General features: G+C 44.1%; 1 protein-coding gene across 1 annotated transcript in view; it reads left to right on the forward strand.

The window, feature by feature from the left end:
- The first annotated feature begins 718 nt into the window (after positions 1–718).
- The window catches only part of LOC136653058 (vomeronasal type-2 receptor 26-like), a 74,185-nt gene continuing 57,310 nt past the window's right edge, over positions 719–17,593 (forward strand). Inside the window, exon 1 of the mRNA XM_066629982.1 lies at positions 719–941. Within this exon, the coding sequence (XP_066486079.1) occupies positions 719–941 (223 nt within the window). The remainder of the gene's footprint in view (positions 942–17,593) is intronic.

A 17,593-nucleotide genomic window follows, 5' to 3' on the forward strand; every position in this document is an offset into this window, starting at 1 on the left:
GTGAAAGTGTTGAACCAAAATTTCCCTTACATATATTTGCTAATAGTTTGGTATGAAACAAAAAATGCAGAGTAGACACTTTCAAAATTGGTACTAATATACATTCTAAAAACATTGAGACTGCTTATTTCTTTCAGATGCAGAACAGTGTGGCAAATGCCCAGAACATCAGTACCCAAACAGCCGGAAGGATCAGTGCATCCCCAAAGATTTCATCTTTCTATCCTATGAAGAGATCTTGGGAATCATTTTGTCTTCCTTTGCCCTTTTCCTTGCCCTGCTGATAGTTGTGATGATGTGGAGCTTGATTCAACACCAGAATACTCCAACTGTCAGAGCCAACAACTGGGGCATCACCTGCACTCTTCTCTCTTCTCTGCTGCTCTGCTTTCTGTGTTCCTTCCTATTCCTTGGTCGGCCTGGGAAGGTGACCTGCCTTCTCCACCAGACAGTATTTGGCATCATCTTCTCTGTTGCTGTGTCTTGTGTGTTGGCCAAAACCATCACCGTAGTTTTGGCTTTCACGGCCACTAAGCCAGGAAACAACTTGAGAAAGTGGATGGGGAAGCGAATGGCAATTTCAGTCATCATTCTGCGTTCTCTTATTCAAACTGGCACCTGTGCAGTGTGGCTGGCAACTTCTCCCTCCTTCCCAGAGTTTGACGTGCATTCCCACATTGACCAAATCATTATGCAATGCAATGAAGGTTCAGTCCTCATGTTCTACATTGTCCTGGGCTACATGGGATTTCTGGCCATGATCAGCTTCACTGTGGTTTTCTTGACCAGACACCTGCCTGATACTTTTAATGAAGCCAAACTGATCACCTTCAGCATGTTGGTGTTCTGCAGTATTTGGTTATCCTTCATCCCAACCTACCTGAGCATCAAGGGGAAATACATGGTGGCCATGGAGATCTTCTGCATCTTGACCTCCAGTGGTGGGTTGTTGAGTTGCATCTTTCTTCCCAAACTGTACATTCTTTTATTGAGGCCTGAGCTCAACACTAGAGCATGGTTTGTATGGAAAAAGGCAATTAGTACATGACTGTTGGAATTGATCTCCTCATGCTTTCCCTTCTCTGTTTTATTGTAGAGGTGTATACACACACAGCCTGATGAACTCTGCATCCCTAAAACTAATGTTGATTTAATGTACTAACTGAGGACTTTGTGGCCAATATTGTCTTCAGGTGAGAAATGCACTTGTGGGTTCCTAGGCCACAATTTTTTAAAAAAAGAAAAATATGAATAATTACTGACTTTTTGCCCTGATTATGTGTGGTTTCTCAAGAATGATTTAACTACGCTATTCTAGAACTCAAAGCATAGTACTCTAATGCACGTAGCGCATTCTAATGCACATAGAGAAGTACCTGACCAGCTTAACAGTCTCAAAGATTACAGTTCTTGCCAATGTGTTATTCCAGGGCTACCGTCAATCTCAGTTCCAAAAGAGTACTTTGAAATATTAGAGTAATGATTATTAGTGCCTCAGCTGTTTGTTTCTTTGTTTCTTTATTTATTTAATTTGTAACCCACCATTCTCCTTGAAGGGCACGCAAGGTGACTAGCAACATTTAAAAATATATACAAGAGAAAATACATAAAAACTATAAAATACAAATAAAACTATAAAATAGGCAATAAAAGCCAAGCAACGACAATAAAAACCATCAATTAATTACTAAAATGATTAAAATTCCTAAAAACAAACAAACAGCCATCATACCCACTTACAGGGCACCAAAGCCTTTCCAGAATAAAAATGTCTCCAGGCCTCACCAGAAGTTTAGCAATGAAGGACCTCAGCTCAAAAGGGAGGGAATTCCACAGTACAGGCGCCACCACCAAGAAGGCCGTATTTATGGCCGCCATCCCCCTGATGGCAAACAGCCACACCAGCTGCCACACTCTGCAATAGCTGCAACTTCCAAACCATTTTCAAGGGCATCCCCACGTAGAGTTTGTTACAATTATCTAATCTTGATGTCACCATGACATGGACCACCGTGGCCAGTACTGACTGAGGCAAGTATGGCTGTAACTGGCATACCTGTGGAAGCTGGGCAAAGGCATTCCTGACCATAGCCAACAACACCTGAGCATCCAGGAGCAGCTGTGAGTAGCCCACAAGCTGCGAACAGGCTCTTTCAGGGAGAGTGCAGCCCCATTTAGAGCAGGACAATAGTTCAGAACTCTCATTGTGGATTTCTGAACCAGGAGCACTTCTGTCTTGTCTGGATTTAATTTCAGCTTGTTAGCCTTCACTCAGATTCCAGCTGCTCCAAGCAATGCTCCAGGACCACAGCAGCCACCCTGGTATCTGGAGGGAATAGAGACGAGTGTCATCAGCGTACTGATGGCACCACACTCCAAGTCTCTGGATGACCACTCTCAGCAGTTTAATATCGATGAGGGACTCTGTAGACATGAGGGACTCTGTAGAACCTTGTGGCACCCCACAGGGCCAAGATGCCAAGCACAAATTCCGAGTGGGATTCCTATTTCCCATTTCCTGTTTTGGGGTGAAAACTGGAAGTGATGTTTAAAGGCTCTCCAGAGGACTTGGAGGGTGTTTAGAGGGTCAGAGCTGTTGTGTGCAACCAATCTGACCCTCCCAAGGCCTTCTAAGGCCTCTAAACAGCACTTCCAGTCTTCAGGCGAAATCTGAAAGTGACATTTTGGGCCCCTAGACGGCCTTTGGAGGATTGGGGAGGCCCTGCCCTGACCTCCAAAGACTTTCTAAGGGCCAAAAACATCACTTCCAGTTTCCCACCTGACAACTGGAAGTGTTGTTTAGAGGCCTTCTGGAGGCCTTGGTAAGCCTGTGGAGGGCTGCAGAGGCTGCGCACAGCCTCCCAGACCCTCCGCACTGGGCCAAAGCAGTGTGTAGGGGCAGTCTGCTGGGTGGGTGGCGCCACCACTCTGCCCCCTCTAGCATGCCAGCTGGGGCATTTGCATTCCCTGCGCTCCCCAAATACGCCCCTGTACTTGGAGTTCCCCTGTACTGGCCCCATACTCCAACTGGGACCGATTGGCCATGTGTTGCAGTACATGAACTGAATCTGCCATTTGCTCGAGAACGAAAGCCATTTGAAAAGACGTTTAAGGACCCAATCCTATCCCACTTTCCAGCACTTGCACAGCTACAGTGTAGTTCCAAGGCAAGGGAACAAACGTTCCCTTACCTTGTGGAGTCCTCCATAACTAGCCTCCCACTGCAGAATGCAGCACATGCTCCATTGGTACAGCTACACCAGGTTGGAAAGTTGGATAGGATTTGGCCCTAAGTCTGATAATTAAAGGTAGAATACAAATGTAATCCCATCCACACTTCATTTACTTCAATGATTAACAGAATGCTAGGGAAATAATTCCACTGTATGAGGACAGGTAAAGTCAGAGGGAGAGACACAGAGAGAGACCTTGTGATCCAAGAACAGTGTTCACACTTACAAAAACACTCTACATAATCATGTCCACTTGATTGCTGCTCTGTCCTTTGCTTCGGCTTATTGAACCTGAAGTAGGAAGACTCTTGAATTTGGTAACTGCAGTTATCTTAACTCCCTATGTTGGTGTTTTTGCTTACGGCAGGACAACGAACAGGTCCCCTGAGACACAGCTAATAGATCAATTGAAATCAGGGAAAGCTGCCGGACCGGATCTAATACCTCCTGAACTTTTAAAATGTGACCCTGAGTGGTGGGCTCACTTGCTTGCACCCCTCTTCACAACGATCGATAGGACTGGCTTAGTTCCCAAAGATTGGGTCTCGGCAACAATCATCCCAGTTTTTAAAAAGAGTGACCCTAATCTCCCTGCGAATTACCGGCCTATCAGCTTGCTCTCTGTAATAGGCAAAATTTATGCAAAATACCTAAATAATAAGCTTTTTACCTGGACCAACTCTAAGGATATCCTAGGTCCTGAGCAATCAGGATTTTGTCGGGGCAAATCAACAATGGATAACTGTTTAATTTTATCTCACCTAGTCTATAAACAGATTAAGAAAGCCAAGGCAAGACTCTATGTGGCTTTCCTTGATCTAAGAGCTGCGTTTGATTCCATTGAGAGAGATCTTCTTTGGTCTAAATTAGCCAGCATGGGGATTGATAAAAGACTATTGATGTTAATTAAGATCTTATATTCTAACACATCATGTAAAGTTAGATATACCAGGAGTGGTAGCCTCACACACCCCATTGCTATAAACAAAGGGGTTAAGCAGGGATGCATTTTGGCTCCCATGCTATTTAACCTGTTCCTGAATGATTTAGCCCCAGCCCTGAAGACAGTGGATAGTCACTGCCCGATACTTGGGTCCCATCCAGTGCCGCTATTACTGTATGCGGATGATGCGGCTCTTATTTCTCGAACAAGAATTGGCTTAAAACGTCTACTTAATCAATCTATAGAGTATTTTACATCCAACAAGTTACAGATTAACTACTCTAAATCTAAAATCATGGTGTTTGCCAACAATTGGAAACCATTTAAATGGTCATTTATGGGCAACAAAATGGAACAGGTAAAGACATTCAGATATTTAGGCATTAATTTCCACTATAAGCATTCGTGGGTTTCTCACCGTAATGCAGTCCTAAATGCATCAAAAATCTCATCCCTTGCAATTTCCCGGTTTTTTTTAGCCAAGGTAACAGATATGTCCCGGCTGCTTTAGAGGTATTCAAGGCTAAGGTACTTTCGCAAGTTCTTTATGGCTGTCCAATCTGGCATAAGGCCTTGAATCATTCAACTGAGAGCATACAGGCATCCTTCCTGCGGAGGATCTTGGGTTTTCCCAGATGTGTCCCATACTCTGCTATGTGTCTTGAAGTGGGTCTTATTAGACTTAAAACATTGGCTTGGTTGAGATCAGTAAAATTTTGGCTTGCAATCCTCTTCAGTGCTGCCCCATATGGGCTAATGTACCAGCTTCTGGCTGATCCAGTACTGCCTGTGGAGGTTGCGGATTTACTCACCAAGCTTAAATCGATAGGACTAGACACAGCAAGCCTGGGTATGATTGGTTTAAGCGAAGCCTACAGGACTATCAAGGAAAGATTGCTCGATACTGAGCGTCAAGAGCTACTCTGTGCAGCTAACACCATTTGCTCCCCTCTCCATCTGCACATCCCAGTCAGCTTTGGGAAGCCAGCTTCTTTCCTTTATCATCTGCAGTGCCCACAGGCTCGCAGAGCATTCTCCCTTGCGAGATGCAATGCCTTTCCATCAGCTCTGCTAGCGGGCAGGTTTAGTGGCATTCCCTACTCAGAAAAAGGATGTACCTGTGACAGGAATTGTGTGGAGACATTACATCATATATTTTTTTACTGCCCACTCCATGATACCCTTCGTAAGATCTATCTGGCTCCACTGCTGAACAAAATGCAGGGCTGGGAGGATTCATTTAAATTACAAACTCTTTTTTCCATAGAGGAAACTGACTCTCTTGACAAGGTTGCCAACTTTGTTTCTGGGATTCTGGCAGGACGGAATTCTGGGTCTTCCGCTATATTATGGTGAATGGGGGGAGGGGGTATTGGATGATTATGAGTGCTTTATTTTATTGTGTGTTCTGAATGTTTAATGTTTGGTGGTTGTTTCGTATTTCCATTATCTATGCCAATAAAGGTCTTATGTATGTATGTATGTATGTACTCCAGGGGAAGTTTGATCTTGCACCACTTCATCAAATCCATTCCGAATAAAATAGGGGGATTTTAGCTTGGGGGGGGATTCATGACGACTTTGGTGACCCAGATGGGATTTGGTCCAGGTTGCTGGGATTATTCCCAGTCTTCTTGACCTACTATGTTAAGTGCCGGGAAGTTTGAGTGGGAAGAGGAATTGATTATGGAAGGTCAGGAGTAAGAGGTGGATCTCAGTGGCAGCAATGCACACTATGTGTCTCTCTCCCTTTCCCAGCCTGGACATGTCCCTGAGGCTTCTTATGCCAGTGTTCTAATGCCAGTGTTGATCTGAGGAAACTCATTGGTGCCCAGGTGGCTAATGGAGAGGTAAGAAAAAAATGACGTAAAAGTGAGTAAGTTGAAGGAAAAAATATATGTAAATTATATCTACCTCTCCTGAGCCATCTAGTAACCCCACGCACCATAAGATGCAGTGCACCCTCCATCACATAGGCAGGTGGGAGATAGGATAAGGCTGCAAGTTAATTCCCTGGTGCACAGAAGTTTTCAACCATGGATCACTCAAACAAGTTTTCTTTAGCACGAGAGATATTTCAGTCCTCTCAGAAAAACAATTCTCCACCCTGCAATTATCACAAATTGCTGCCATTAAGTTGTGAAAACTCCATGGATCAGCAGAGGCCCCTGGCCAAGTTCACAACACGCACACACCACGTGTGTTAAATGAAAAGAGCTGGTGAAACACATCCTGCTCTCAAAGTACTCCACTCCAAACAACACTGGGCAGTGCTCCTTGTAGCATCTCATTTCAGACGGGCAGATCTCTCTCAAAAAGATGCTTTATCGCGTGGGTAGAGATCTGTATACTAGGAAAAGTGTTTTAACTGTTGAAAGATTTGAGGGTAATTTTTACCTCCTTTCACAAATATTGGCTTTGGGAGGAAATGTGACTGACATGGTGAAGGTGCCCCAGTGTGTCAGGGGCCAAGGCTTCCTCGCTCTGAGGCTGGTTCTATTTCTGCTCACTTTCCTGCTGCAGCTGCCTTCTACTGTGAACGTGATTTGCAAACCCCCAAAGAATTTGTGGTTGTGTGCTGATGACCCCGAAATTAGCTCTGCAAATGGTCTCCTCCTGGGTGGATTTGTCTCTCTGCAGCACATAATATTGAATGAGCTTCCCTTCAATGAGACACCAAATTTGCCACTTGTCGCCTAGTAAGTAATTCTTTGAGTTCTCATTTGCTTGATAATAATATCTTGGGGGAAAAATTAGTTCTCTCTCATTATAGTTACTAAAGTGTATTTGATAGATTTCTGAGTTTAAAGCTCTCTCTCTCTCTCTCTCTCTCTCTCTCTGTGTGTGTGTGTGTGTGTGTGTGAGAGAGAGAGAGAGAGAGAGAGAGAGAATTCACTTTAGCTGTAATTATTATCTTGTCTTTGGAATAAAGTTTTTACTGAAGATTACACCAAAGAAAGCTTGGCTCAAGTGATGATTTGGGGTAAGCATTCTTTTTGGTAAGTAGATACAGGCTTCAATATTCTAGATCTTTTTCTGAGTCAAAATCTGCAAAAAAAAAAAAAAAAAAAGGCAAACATTCAATAACTCGTCAAGCTACATAATTTTGTTCAGCAACATTTCTGTCATTTCCCTTTTACCAATGTTTTTAAATGGGATTGCGACAGCACAAACCACAGTATTCTGAGATTATTCCTATGCAAGTGAAAAAAATGCACACATTGTACTTATATGTTCAATTGAATGCATGCAGTTTCAGAAAGTGTCTTGAATCCCCACTTCTTGGCTCTGTAGATGTTTCTCAGGCTGACACGTGAGCATCATCACTTATGGTGGATGTGAAGCTGAACCTCCCATGTCTCATCCTAATACCAAATCTCTACAGTACTCTGGTTTTCCATCACACTTCTCACATTTTATCAGGGCCTCTGAGAGGAATTTTATCTGGGGATACAATGCTTCTTTAGGGCCTCTTTTGGGGTACAAAGTTTCTTTTGGCCCCCTTCCCAACACCATTTCATATGATCATTAGACATAATTTCTACAAGTTATCATATATAAAACTATGCAGGCTCACACAGGATATGAATGCAACACAATGCATGCAAACATTTATTGAGAACCCAGGAAATTTACAACTCCCTTCCTCTGCTTTCAGGGCATGCTTTTGGACACCAAGCCCTGGTCTGATCTACTCCCTGCACCCCCCCTTTCCAGGATCATGGTGAGACTGGAAAATGAAAGATCCATTGTTTGGAGTTTTCGTTATTTGATATTTTATTCGATTTTGAAATTTGCAATACATTATTTGCACAAGTCACATTGCAGCAATTTCAAATAAATGTGACCAGTTAATCCCAGCCCTCAAAGTAAGGAGGAAGAAAAAGCAGACATACATTTGTAAAGCCAGTTTTCTGATCCTTATTCTCATTAATAACATAATCTTTAGAGGATAAAGTTTTCTAATGAAATTGCAATTGTTGTAGTTACACAGAATGTTGTAGTTCTGTGTAGTTACACAGAATGTATAACTATGTTGTATATGTAGTTATCTACATTGTATATGTAGAATGTATAACTGTACACAGAATGTGCACCTTTTAATGGCCAAATAAGCCATCACATGCATCATAATCAAGTGAAACTGTCATTGCAGCACATTCCCTAGAAACTACCATCCGGTCCTTGCTTTGGTGTTTGCCATGAAGGAGATTAACAAAAATGCCTACATGTTACCAAACAAGACACTGGGATTCCAGATTTTTGAAGAGAGTGCGAATGCAGCAGGGTCGTCTTATGGAACTTTGCAACTCCTTTCCAGAAGGTGTCCCTATAATTTTCACTGTGGCCAGAAGAAGAAGCTCATGGCCATCATTGGAGGGCTCATCCCCCTAAACACCATCCACATGCCCAACATCTTACATGCCTACAAGATTCCACAGGTATGTTTGTTCATTCAAATGCAGGTGTACATCCACTAACACAAGCCAATGGAGGAGCCCAACTGGTACTCTTACCTGTATGTCTTCTTCCGAAATCAGCTGAGCTACCTGGTACTTGAACTTACACTCATTTTTTTGTTTGTTTGCTTAGAAAAGCTGCAATGAATAGAGAAGTGTGTCTGTATGTAGGTTGAGGGAATTCTCTTCCTGTAGCTCCTACAGAAGCTTCTACATCCAATCCAAATTCCTTCCTACCAAATTCCCTTTTTACAGGCAATGTTTTTAAGGCCACTTCTCCATGCTTTGTACTTAGCCCTTCAATGATCCTGCCAAGAGCACAGCACCAGATAACAATCAGCTTCCACAATATTTGGTGGTGTATCAGAAACCACGAGGGGCACATTCTGTCCTGCTAAAGATTGAGAGAAGGAAACTGAAATTCAGAAAGAGAGGGAGATTTTTGTTGACTCTAAAAATATCTTGCCTTTCCTCCTTAGCTGAATTACAAGTCCTTTGAAAGTGTATTGAGGGACAAAATGCAGTTTCCTCTGCTCTACCAGATGGTTCCAAATGAAGTCGCTCAGCACGCTGGGGTTGTTCATCTCCTTAAGCACTTTGGATGGACATGGGTTGGTGTCATTGTTTCAGATGATAACAGTGGAGAAGTCTTCCTGCGAACCATTCCATCTAGGCTCCTGGAGAACAATATTTGTATTGAGTTTACAGAAGTTGTTCCAAAACTAAGATCATTCAGGAGTGGAACAAAGTTCCTTAGTTATACAACAGAAAAAATACATTCTATTCTGTCAAGGACCGAAAGCAATGTGATTCTTGTTAGTGGGGATCAAAGATCAATGGAAGCTTTAAGAATAGTTTTAGTCACCAATGAAAATATCAGAAAACCAATAGAAAAGGTTTGGATAGTAACAGCTCGGTGGGATTTTGCAACTGTATTTCATCAGTCTTTCTTCAAACCCAAATCCTTCAATGGCACCTTGTCCTTCACACTCCACACAAAAACGTTGCCTGGATATGCAGATTTCCTGGAGACAATCAATCCTCACCAATCAAGGATTCACAAAATTCACTCATTTTGGTCTACTGCATTTGAATGTTCATTCCCCCCATATTTGGTTTCTGAGCAAAGTAGACAAAACTGCACTGGGAAGGAGAAGCTGGGGAGTCTCCCTGGATATATGTTTGAAATGCAAATGTCTGGCCAGGGCTACAGTATGTACAATGCTGTGTATTCTGTTGCACATGCTCTACATGCCATGTTTTCATCCGGATTCAAGCAAAAAGCCCTCAGAGTAGGAGCCACATTGAATGTCCACACCTGGCAGGTAGAATCTCCATCTCTTTCTTGCTCTTTCTTAATCTTTAATAGAACATTGACACAGCCCTTCAGGGATGGACAAGTCAGGCATGGATTGACTCAAGTTGAATCACTAGTCTCCGTCCCATGCCTCAAAAACGAGTCAATCTGAGGGCACTTTCTGAGACATCTGGTGCTTTTTTTGCGACTCAAAAAGACTCGAGTCACGAGTCTTTTTGCTACACGTGTTAGATGCAAAAAATAAGTGTAGCTTCAGCCGGACTGTGTGTGCATGTGAATTCTCTTCAAACACTCCCCTGCTGTCCCCATCCCATCTGTAAGTAGAGTGGGAAGTGGTGGGATGGACTGTGTGAGAGTGGGGGCAGAAACAGCAGGAGGGTGTAGGGTCATGCTCAGTAGCTGTGAGGCTTACCAAGATGACCCAATCCTTTGCAGCTGTACTCAGAAGTAATCACATTTGCACCAGTTGTTCCATGAGAGCTCCCAAGTAACAACAGAGTTCACAGGAGCCATGAGTTTTGAAAGAATGATTGCTATGATCCACGCCCCACCTTCCCCCCTCCTTTTTCCCTGGGCTTCTCCAGCCAAGTCTATGGCAAGAACCCTTTTGGGCTCCTACTGCTGCCCTCCCACATCCAAAAAAACAAATCAGATTGCCAATCCTTTATCCAATCATCCTCAATTTCTTCACAGATGGGCAAGAGACCCGCTCCTGTCGTCTTCCTCTCCCCCTTGCAAAAGCAAAACATTAACCTTTCCATGCCTCCTGGCTAGAACTTCCCTGCTGCTTTCCCCATCTGAATTATGGCCCCACCAGTTCTTTCATGCCACAGAAAAAGTAAGCAAGTACACCCAGACACAGATAAACTTGTGTCTTCATGCATGGAAACCGAGTGCTGAGTCAGTGACCTCAGACTCGTGTCAATTCCCAATTCATCAGTGCAGCTGGCTCAGATCTCCAGAAGTCAGCAAAAACTCATAATTTCACAACTTGGCCTTGAGTCACCTGACTCAAATTCCCATCCCTCCAAACCTCTTCTGCTGGCTGGTTTCACAGTCCAATCCTATCCACCCTCCCTGCTGCCGAATAAGCATTGCAGTAGCGGGCTGTGCTTTTGGGTCATTGCAAACAGCATTCCAAAAAGTGCACTGAACTAAGTGCTTCCAAAATGCTGGTGGCAAGTAGCCCCACCTGCGTCAGCTGCATGGAGTCCCACTGTCAAAGGTAGGATCAAGCAGAGGCCAGAGGGAGACAGGGAGGGCATGTGACGGGAAGGCAACTGGGGTGGGAAGGAAGTGTCTGAGAAGGTGGCACGAGTGACATCAGTGGTGCCTGGGAAATTCTCACTCTCTTACCAGACCTGATCCAGCTTCATAATCCCTGTAAACTAGTTCCAGCGATATCACTTGCAGAGGTCCAAGATGACCCATTGGGGTAGTGGAGGCTTACCCCCGTGGGAGGGAACAAATTTTCCTTTTCCCTGAGGAGGCTACTGGAGGCCAAAACTCCCATGCAAGATGCAGCAGATGCCACATTGGCACAGCTGCATTACCACACAGAGATTAAGGAAAGTTTAGAATTGGGCAGACCAATCATAAACTACCCTTGTGCCCAGAGGAGCCATGGCATCGAAATGGCCACTGTGGTATCCCATGGTTGCCTGAGCAGCTGCAGGTGTCTCCTCAGAGTAAGGGAACATGTTATCTTATCCCAAGTAATCTGGTTGCAGCCGCAATGGGTTTTCTCAGAGCTGCGCCAACTCTTTAGCTGGCACAGAACTGAGAAGGCCCATGTCGCGCTTCCCAGCCTCGGAGAGGGCACAGGATAGGATGTCAGGTTTTGCTGTCTCCACCCCCTTTTGGGTCCAATCCTCACCTCCCCCAACCCTGTTCTGTTCTCCTTGTGCCCCAAAAAGCCTTGCCGCCAACCACAGGCTATATTTACCAACCAACACTCCTCCAACACGTCTTCTGGCACTGAGACCCAGAGCAAGGGCTATGGGTGTAGCACTGACACACTTATGGCACTTTTGTGACCATCGGTCTGTGTGGTAAGGATGTGCTGCTGATGCCAGAGCCCAAAACGCCTGGGCCTTCAGTCACCTATTCCAGTGCAGAAGGCATTTAGACTTTTTGGAGCTATAAAACGAGGTCTGCATTAGCTGGCCATAAACAAACACCGCAATCCTAAGCACATTTTCTCAGAAGAACTTTTCATTGTCTTCAGTGGCGCTTACACCCTTGTAAATGTATTTAGGCTTGCAGGCTAAATCACTTGGTTTGCTGTTTGCATTTGAGCCATTCCCAAAACAAAATAGAAGGATTGGTCGGTCACCATAAATGGCTCATGGCTCATGTTGACCATTATGTATTAAAAGATGTCCAGAACTCTTCTCCATCTAGACAGTTTGGCATCACTTGATCTCGGGCAAAACAACAATTCATGCTTCTCGTGGTGAGTTTCAGATTATACTTAGTTCACTGTTCACTCTTCCACTTTGTGGAGGGTTTCCCACAAAATCACTTGAAGGTGGTAATTCATCGGAATGTCCCCTCTACAAGCATGCTGACAGTATTAACAGCAGCACATACAGAGCAGTGCTTCAGATGATATGCACCCCCCACCCCGGTGTAATTATCTAGTAAAACCCCAACTTGAGGTGGAAACTGCATTAGCCAGAGTTGAGAGAGCAAGACCTTGGTGGTGCAATGCAAAGTGTTATGTCCTGATAAACTGTTGCCTTCTTTCCTGGGATTCATGTTTGCTGAATGGGACTTAGGGTTAGTAAACCAGAGGATCTTGACCATTGGGATCTGAGATGATGAGCAAATGAGTTCTTTAGGGCCTTATAACCCAAACCTCTTTTCATTCCACTTCCTTTTTTGTGCCCTTACCTCACAGAGATCCAGTGGCGATCCTCCCCGACCACGCACCCCAGGCAAATGTCTGCGATGGTGCCCCCTCCCGCAGGATGTTGCCACCCACCCATGTACAAATCCACCACCCCCCTCCCACTTATCTGAAGGTTACAGAGCCTCGTGTGACCCCAGGCAGTGTCAAGGAAGCTTCCTGAGGCTTCCTCGATGCTTTAAACCGAAAGCAGAGTTTCTGACTACGTCAAGAGACTCAGAGAGTTTTCTGCGTGATCCTAAAGGCATACAAAGCTCTGCACCTGGGGCATTTGTCCCATTCTGATGATGGGAGGTCTGCCATTGGGGAGATCTCCAACAGTCTCTCATCCTACAGTGGAGGCCAATCTGGTATTACTCCACTTGAGAATGTTACGATTGGGCAGTAAATTGACCCTAAGAATGAGGCACTGAAGCAAATTTAAGATTCTGTTGGTCATACCTGGAATCCAGAGTCCTGAGACAATGTCACAGTTCACCTTGTAGCTGTTGGAGAAAAGGACCTGCTAACCAGTGGCATACCTAGATGGAGTCTACGGGGTCAAGTGACCCTGGGCAGCACATCTGGGGAGTGCCGCTGCCCCCAGTCATGCCACCCCAAATGCCCATGCCCACTGCTGATGAATGCCTCATCAAAGATAGGATCTCAAAACACATAGACGAACAGGCCTTGCTGAGGGAGAGTCAGCATGGCTTCTGTAAGGGTAAGTCTTGCCTCACAAACCTTATAGAATTCTTTGAAAAGGTCAACAGGCATGTGGATGCTGGAGAACCCGTGGACATTATATATCTGGACTTTCAGAAGGCGTTTGACACGGTCCCTCACCAAAGGCTACTGAAAAAACTCCACAGTCAGGGAATTAGAGGACAGGTCCTCTCGTGGATTGAGAACTGGTTGGAGGCCAGGAAGCAGAGAGTGGGTGTCAATGGGCAATTTTCACAATGGAGAGAGGTGAAAAGCGGTGTGCCCCAAGGATCTGTCCTGGGACCGGTGCTTTTCAACCTCTTCATAAATGACCTGGAGACAGGGTTGAGCAGTGAAGTGGCAAAGTTTGCAGACGACACCAAACTTTTCCGAGTGGTAAAGACCAGAAGTGATTGTGAGGAGCTCCAGAAGGATCTCTCCAGACTGACAGAATGGGCAGCAAAATGGCAGATGCGCTTCAATGTCAGTAAGTGTAAAGTCATGCACATTGGGGCAAAAAATCAAAACTTCACATATAGGCTGATGGGTTCTGAGCTGTCTGTGACAGATCAGGAGAGAGATCTTGGGGTGGTGGTGGACAGGTCGATGAAAGTGTCGACCCAATGTGCGGCGGCAGTGAAGAAGGCCAATTCTATGCTTGGGATCATTAGGAAGGGTATTGAGAACAAAACGGTTAGTATTATAATGCCGTTGTACAAATCGATGGTAAGGCAACACCTGGAGTATTGTGTCCAGTTCTGGTCGCCGCATCTCAAAAAAGACATAGTGGAAATGGAAAAGGTGTAAAAGAGAGCGACTAAGATGATTACGGGGCTGGGGCACCTTCCTTATGAGGAAAGGCTACGGCGTTTGGGCCTCTTCAGCCTAGAAAAGAGACGCTTGAGGGGGGACATGATTGAGACATACAAAATTATGCAGGGGATGGACAGAGTGGATAGGGAGATGCTCTTTACACTCTCACATAATACCAGAACCAGGGGACATCCACTCAAATTGAGTGTTGGGCGGGTTAGGACAGACAAAAGAAAATATTTCTTTACTCAGCGCGTGGTCGGTCTGTGGAACTCCTTGCCACAGGATGTGGTGCTGGCGTCTAGCCTAGACGCCTTTAAAAGGGGATTGGACGAGTTTCTGGAGGAAAAATCCATTATGGGGTACAAGCCATGATGTGTATGCGCAACCTCCTGATTTTAGGAATGGGTTAAGTCAGAATGCCAGATGTAGGGGAGAGCACCAGGATGAGGTCTCTTGTTATCTGGTGTGCTCCCTGGGGCATTTGGTGGGCCGCTGTGAGATACAGGAAGCTGGACTAGATGGGCCTATGGCCTGATCCAGTGGGGCTGTTCTTATGTTCTTATGTTCTTATGCTGCCCTCGCCAGAGGCTTTCTGAGGGCTGAAGAGACTGAGCATGAACAGGTAAGATAGTGAGAGGAATGGGGAGAGGGCAAAACTGGGTAATCCTCTGGTTCCTGGAAGAAAGAACCTGCTGACTCCAACCAACGGCACATCAGCTAATTCAAGATCAGGGGGACAGATTTGACCAATGGGAAGGCATAAGGAAACTCAGTGAGTGGCAGTGCTTTTTGAGGGAGGAGGGTTACCAGGTCAGAAGCTGCATTGGGTGGGCAGGCCACCCAACTGACTGGAATGCCTCTTGTCTAGTTCTGCATTAAAATCCAATAAATCTGAAAACTCCTCAGTGTAGCTCAGATAGAAAGTGCTTCACTAATTTCTATTTTCCTTCTATTATAGAATGCAGACCGTAGAGCATCATTTCAGGATCTAGGAGGAAAATAGTGCCCATTCTGAGTTTGTATTTGAGTAGGTATCTCCAAAAATGGAAGCTGTATATCAACTCACACAAGCCAGCTGAAAAGCAATTTGAAGGGCTGTGCGACTTGGTCTCACCTGTTTTCTTCCACCTGTTGTCTCAGTTCTTACAAAGAGTCTGTGTGTCTGTTTTGTCTTCATCCCAGCTTCACTCTTTCCTGAGAAATGTCCATTTCAACAATAGTGCTGGAGAAGAAATATTTTTTGACAACAACGGGGAGCTGACAGGTGGATACGATCTCATCAACACAGTCACTTTTCCGAATTCCTCCTTCAAGAGAATCCGTGTTGGGTGGATGGACCCCCAGGCTCCTGCTGGCCAAGAATTCACCTTGAATGGAAGTGCCATTGTGTGGAATCCCAGGTTCAAGCAGGTGGGAATGCTGATGCTGTTTCCAGAACTGTTGGCTCCACATTTACAAAAGAACAAGGAAATGCTGTTGTCTAAAGGCCCAATCTTATACAGTGCGTGCCGGCACTGCCCCAGTGGCAAATGTGCCATAAGACAGGTTTGCAGGGCTTAGTGCAGCTGAGCAACAGCTCTTTGGAGAAAGAGTGAATGGAAATAATATAACTTAAAAGTGATGTCAGCTGCATATAACCCCAGTTGGCCAAATTTCTTTCACTTGTAAATCTGGCCTGACCTCAGTGGGATTAACAGCCCAATCCTAAGGGGCAGCCGAATCCTGTGCTGCCAGGGCACCTTGGGAGTAGGGGATGTTCATCCCTTTCCCCCGTGTAAGGGAGACAGCCCCGTAATGGGGCTACTCCCTTTAGCGGAGCCCTTTGGGCCCCGCTAAAGTAAAGGCGCTCGTGTAAGGCACGTGGCCTTTACGAGCGCCTAGGAACCTTTGGAATGGAGCTCCACGGATTCTCCTCCTTTCCTCCCGTGGGCATGTCTCTGGCACCCCCCTCCCCGTGTCATGCCGGCCTTCCCGCCCCCTCCCCGCATCACACTAGCCTCCTCCTTTCCCGGAATGCCTCCATCCCCACCCCATTCCCCGTTCTGCAGCCCAGCAGTCGCAGGCACCGCTGAGCCACAGAACACGGTTGCCAGCCGGGTGGTGAGCCCGGAGGCGTGGTGTGGATGGGGATGTGGTGTGGACCACAGGATTGGGCTCTAAGGGCTTTGTGAATTGTAGTATTCTGTTACAGGGTGTTTCTGCACCAGCCTTCCTTATTACAGTTAATTTTTGCACCTCATTTCATAATGCCACCAGTATTAGTCTTCCTTATTACAGCCTTCCTTATTACAGATAATGTTTGCACCTCATTTCATAAAGCCATCAGTATTAGTCTTCCTATATTTTCCTATATTAGCACCTAAATTTTCTTTATTTTTAATTTCCAAAAAGAAATATAAACAAACACACATAACAAATAACACAGAAAACATAACAGACTTCACTACACACAAAAAATGGGTGCAGGATATCATATATCATTATCATATATCACTAAAACTAAGAAATCATTACATAGCTTAATCAATTTCCTCTTCTAAATTTACCTCTTAATATCATTTTTCATTCATCCTTCGTTTATTATATCATATCATATTATATATGTAATACAATCATCTAAATGCCCTATCAAATATTTCTGAAACTTCATTTTCAACCAAGCATCAAATGGTTCCCATTACTCAATTTATGTCGGTTTTTGTTGTTGATCCAAATTTTCTGAAAACCTGTCCATTTCCACCACATTCATTATTTTCTCTATTAATTCATCTTTCATTGGTATTTTAAAATCCTTCCAATATCTAACATATAAAATCCTCGCTACAATTAAAATCATAATAACTATATATACATCATTTCTTTATGTATAACATCTAAAATAATATTAAACAAAATAATTCAAGTTTCAACGGTATAATCAATTAAAAAATCTCTTGTATTAGATTTCTTACCATTCTCCAATAAATTTGCATTTTTAAAAAAATATCCACCACATATAATAAAATGTTCCTTCCACACATTTTATTATTATTATTATTATTATTATTATTATTATTATTATTATTATTATTATTATTATTATTATTATTATTAACAGTAAATTATTATTTACCCTTCCAACAACTATTTGATATATTCTGTTTCATTTTTGCCAGTTTTTTTGGTATCATATACCATCTATACAATATTTTATATACATTTTCTTTAAAATTTGTTCTCTAATAAGTT

This window comes from Tiliqua scincoides, chromosome 5 (genome assembly GCF_035046505.1).
Source record: "Tiliqua scincoides isolate rTilSci1 chromosome 5, rTilSci1.hap2, whole genome shotgun sequence".
In the NCBI taxonomy this organism is placed as follows: domain Eukaryota; kingdom Metazoa; phylum Chordata; class Lepidosauria; order Squamata; family Scincidae; genus Tiliqua; species Tiliqua scincoides.